General features: G+C 43.5%; 1 protein-coding gene across 2 annotated transcripts in view; it reads right to left on the reverse strand.

Annotated features, from left to right (window-relative positions):
- Positions 1 to 299: 299 nt before the first annotated feature.
- dio2 (iodothyronine deiodinase 2) overlaps positions 300 to 5287 on the reverse strand; it is a gene marked incomplete at both ends in the record, with an annotated part of 6180 nt that continues 1192 nt past the window's right edge. For both annotated transcript variants that reach the window (XM_084044155.1, XM_084044154.1), the window contains one exon: positions 300 to 935. In XM_084044155.1, the coding sequence (XP_083900281.1) occupies positions 300 to 935 (636 nt within the window). The remainder of the gene's footprint in view (positions 936 to 5287) is intronic.

A 5287-nucleotide genomic window follows, 5' to 3' on the forward strand; every position in this document is an offset into this window, starting at 1 on the left:
GGAATCTGCCAATGCTTTGTCAATGCATATATGTAGCCTATATCTATATATATATATATATATATATATATATATATATATATATATATATATATACCATACTGCTGTTGACACACAACCTGAGTTTAACAGCGTTTGCCGTGCCCGAAAGCACCTTTTCTGAAAGTGTCTTTTCCTTTTTCCGTTTTATACAAAAATAGAACTTTCTCTGCCTCTTTCCTAACGTGGAAAAGAATCTAAATAAAATACGACACGATAAAGAGTCCCCCCCCCCCCCCTTCGGTCCACGTGGGTGTCCCTTAGCGCTTGCCGTAGCCGTGTTCCAGCCACTGCCTCACCTCCCTCAGGTTGTAGAAGAACGGCCCCTTGCCGCTCATGTAGGCGATCTTCCGCCGCTGCACGACGCACACCCGCTCGTTGGAGACGCCGTAGGCGGCGTTGGCGTCGTTGTCCATGCAGTCGGCCACCAGGTGGCACTGCGGCGGCAGGGCGAAGTGCTCGGTGAGCCGGCGCGCCGCCGCCACCCGCTCGTCCAGCGTGCGGTGCTTGCGCACGCTGAAGGAGCACGGCGGCCCCCCGGCGCCCCCCGCCCCCACCCCTCCCGCTGCGGCGCCGTCGGACGGGTGCGCCACCCAGCCGTCGGACGGGTGCGCCTCGTCGATGTACACCAGCAGGAAGTCGGCGGCGTGGCTGAAGTCCTCCACCAGCCGGCGGAAGGCCGGCAGGTGGCTGATGAACGGGGGTCAGCTGGCCGAGCCGAAGTTCACCACCAGGGGGCGGTCCGAGGACTCGAAGTCAAGGAGGCGGCACTCGCCGGCAGCGCTGGCAGGAGCGGCGCTGGCAGGAGCAGCGCTGGCGCTGCTGCTGCCTCGCCGGGCGCCACTGCTGGGCACTCTGACCACTTTGGAGTTGGGTGCCTCGCCACCCAGTTTCACCTGACGACACAGAGAGAGAGAGAGAGAGAGAGAGAGAGAGGCAGACAGAGAGACATTTAACAACCCTTTAAGACCTGAAGACGCATCTGTGGCACTTCTTAATTGATTTGAGCTAAAAAGTATTATTTTACACATTGGCTATTCAAAAATAGCAGATCTACAAGCTCATAGCGCGGCATTCACCGAGTGCCGCGCTATGAGCTTGTAGATCTGCTATTTTTGAGAAATCGTAAAAATGTGTGCAAATCTTTGAATATTTGGAATATTTGGAACTCAAATCTTTGCTTCTTGGCCTTCTTGGGTCCTTGGCCAAATACATGTCATTTTGGGGGTCGAAATCGTAAAAATGTGTGCAAATCTTTGAATATATATTTTTTTCAAGCGAACATTTGGAATTCGAATCTTTGCTTCTGGGGGGTCCCTGGAACAAAATATTTTGAGATGGGGGGGTCCTTGGCCAAATACATGTCATTTTGGGGGTCTGTGACATGATAAAAAGAACCACTGATATTATGGCAACATAAGTTTAAAAAAAAACAACTGTTGAATCCCCCAGAGGAAAAGATTTGAGTTACAAATGTTCGCTTTTGTAACTAAAATCTCAAGATTTGCAAAAAAAAATAAAGATTTTTCAAAAATAGCAGATCTACAAACTCGTAGATCTGCTATTTTTGAATAGCCCAAAGTGTAAAATAATGCTTTTTTAGCTCAAATGAAAAAAAAAAGACACGGATGCGTTCCAGGGCTTAAAGGGTAAAACTGGTTGCAGGAGATACAGTGTTAGTTCTACGTCTCAGAAGGAAAAGGAGAAGAAGAGAGAGAGGAGGCTTCGCCGCTCACTTCTAAAATGCTGCGGTTTGTTTGACTCGCTGCTGTGAAGGAAACGGGAGCGTTTATTTTTTTTTTAAAGCGAGACCCATTCCCCTTCTCTCTGGTTTTGTCATGATTGTTGCTGTTTGTTTTGTCTCTTTTTGCCGTTTTGGCTCTGCAGCAAAAAGACGGAGGATTGCCGCGCGTTGTTTAAAGGACGACTTCACCACTTTTCAACATACCTTCATGTAATAGGTCCTCACTAATGCTCATGATAAAATGATTAAAAAAAAATCTACTTGGTCTCTGTCTCATAGGAGGGCTGTGGACAGTCCAGAAACCCGTCTACCAGTGACATCATCGTTAGGCAGGATTTTTTCCCCAAAAAATATTACAATTTGTTTATTCAGATTTTTATTAAGGCGAGAACAATGGCTTCTATTATTGCATTGCAACTTTCCAGGAATAAAAAGCCTGCGGTTTCTATTAGCTTGGATTCCCCATCGATGATGTCACTGGTAGACGGGTTTCTGAACTGTCTACAGCCCTCCTCTGAGACACAGACTGATTAGAAAAAATGGTACCATTTTATCATGAGCATTAGTGAGGACCTATTATATGAAAATATGTTGAAAAGTGGTGAAGTCGTCCTTTAAGTCTTTAAAACCGTTCTGCATGTCGTTCTGTCACCGAACAGGATATTCTACCGTTCGGTCGTACAGTCAGTACTGTGTGTACCGTGACTGGAAGAGCAAACAGACGCTGCCGGGGGTTTGGCCTGGACTGTGGACCCAACGGCGGGACAGGAGATGTCTTTACTTAAGTAAAAGTACCAATACTGCAATGTAAAAATGCTCTGTTACAAGTAAAAGTCCAGAATAAAAAAAATACTTGAGTAAAAGTACAAAAGTATTGGCATCAAAATGTAGTTAAAGTACCAAAAGTAAAAGTACTAAAATATTTGAAAATAGCAGATCTACAAGCTCACGACGCGTCGCGATGCGACGCGTCGTGAGCTTGTCGTGAGCTTGTCGTGAGCTTGTAGATCTGCTATTTTCAAATAGCCTAGGCGTGAAATAGGGCAGATAGTGGTTAATGTAGGTTTCGTTATGTCATAGTTTATATCTGAAAAGTAACTAGTAACTAAAAGTTTTCAAGTAAATGTAGTGGAGTCAAAGTACAATATTTGCCTCTGAGATGTAGTGGAGTAGAAGTAAAAGTACTGGCAATTAGAAATACTCAAGTAAAGTACAAACACCTCAAAATTTTACTTAAGTACAGTACTTAAGAGAGAGCAGAACATTAAAATCACCCACTTTTTTCCCATAAACACATTTTGGGTTATTTGTTTAAATATTTCTTTTTGCGATGGATCTTTCATCCATTGTGTAAAACGTTGTTCACACTGAGCACTATAACTGTACAAATGTAGTTTTACAAATGTCAAGTGGATGGCAGGGAGTTCACTATTAAAACTATTACAAAAATACAATGGTGGACGATATAGTTATAGTTACAGTGATCAGTGTGAATGCCCCTTAAATGTTCCCCCGGCTATCATCATCTGACACCATAGTCATGTCACTTCCACTCATTCTGCGTGTGTGTGTGTGTGTGTGTGTGTGTGTGTGTGTGTGTGTGTGTGTGTGTGTGTGTGTGTGTGTGTGTGTGTGTGTGTGTGTGTGTGTGTGTGTGTGTGTGTGTGTGTGTGTGTGTGTGTGTGTGTAGTGGTTCGTTCTGTATGTGTCTAACAGTTTTGCCAGCAGTTGTCTCTTTGTAAGTTGGTCTGTGCATTTTTCCTGCTAAGTCTCATTGGGTACACACTACAGTATATGTAGGCTGGGAAAACGTGAGGCTAACCCTCAGATGTTTGGCACGTTTCTCGTGGCGAGGCCGTTTTGGAGAACAGCACACCTAAGCCTCCACAAGCACTTGAATTGGCCAGCCGATCAGAGCAGTCAGTGTGTGAGACGTGTGACAGGCTCTTTAGAAGATGATTACACACAGAATGCAGGAAACAACCACAGAAACACTGATGGCAACGAAGACTGGAGAAAGTGAACAGGAACACTATAGAACCATGCATTAGTATCATCTAATTATGTCATAATAATCTACTACTTCTGCTACTACTACTACTAATAATAATAATAACAGTGTGTTTGGGAGGAAGGAGTTTTGCTGCTTTGCAACTTTCTAAACGTGACTAAACTAGACATCATCATTTGACTAATTAACCAGTTCAACCACAAAAATACATCTAAATTTCATTAGAAAATAGCCGATCTACAAGCTCTCAAGGCATCGCGCTGCGATGCCTTGAGAGCTTGTAGATCAGCTATTTTTGAAAACTTTCAAATTGTTATTATTTCTTTTTTTCCCACCTATGACGTGCACCCCCCCGGGATGCCAGGGGGGTCCGGGGACCCCCAGGGGCCATTGAGGGGGATCCCCGGGGGTCCCCAGCAAAATGGGGGTGTAGGCTATATAGTTTGAGTTATCACACGACAATGTACCTTCCTATAAGAGTGATGTGGGCTTCTAGACCAGTGGTTCTCAAACTATTTCATGTCAAGGACCCCCAAATTGACACTTATAAGCCCGCGGACCCCCATTTGAAAAGATATGCCAGGGACCCCCATAAGAGAAGATTTTTACGGCTCTAGCAGTGATTCTCAACCATTTTAATTTCAAGGACCCCCAACTTGACATGCATTAGGGCTACAGACCCCCATTTAATGGCATTTATACCTCTGGGACCCCAATTCATATTGTAAAATCTCTGAGAGTGTACAAATGGAACCAAATGGACCCGTTAGGGTCCATTTGGTTCCATTTGTACACTCTCAGAGTTACAGACCCATAAGGGTCCATTTGGTTCCTATCCATCATTTAGCTGGGGACCCCCTGGAACCCCCTCAAGGACCCCTGGGGGTCCCCGGACCCCACTTTGAGAACCAATGTTCTAGACCACTGTGTCATTCTATGTGGAAATATGTCAAGTGTCATGTCAGATAACATCATAATATGACTTTATTAAAGGACAACTTTGGTTTTTTACAACCAAGGTTTATATTTTAGCTTGTAATTAAAGTAAATTAAAGATGAGTGTCATTTTTTTTTCATTTACTGCTTTCTATAGTTTTGGCAATTTTCGTGATATTTTTTACAGTGGGCGGGGGCATTCTGTCCGGTGGCTAAATATGCCTTTTTTACACAATAAAAAAGGTCCTGTGGTCTTTGATGGCCAGATGTGAGTTATTGGGGGCTAGAAGAGCTACTGTAAATAATAATAAAGAAAACACCGGGTTATTGTGTAAAAAAAGACATATTTAGCCACTGGACAGAATGCCCCCGCCCACTGTAAAAAAGATCGCAAAAATTGCTAAAACTATAGAAAGCAGTAAATTTAAAAAAATGTACACTCATATTTTATTTACTTTAATTACAATCTCAAATATAAACCTTGGTTGTAAAAAACTAAAGTTGTCCTTTAAGTATAGGCTATGATATAAAAAAAAATGGCATAAAAGTGCATAGGC

Source organism: Gymnoscopelus microlampas (genome assembly GCF_963454915.1).
Source record: "Gymnoscopelus microlampas genome assembly, chromosome: 20".
NCBI lineage: Eukaryota > Metazoa > Chordata > Actinopteri > Myctophiformes > Myctophidae > Gymnoscopelus > Gymnoscopelus microlampas.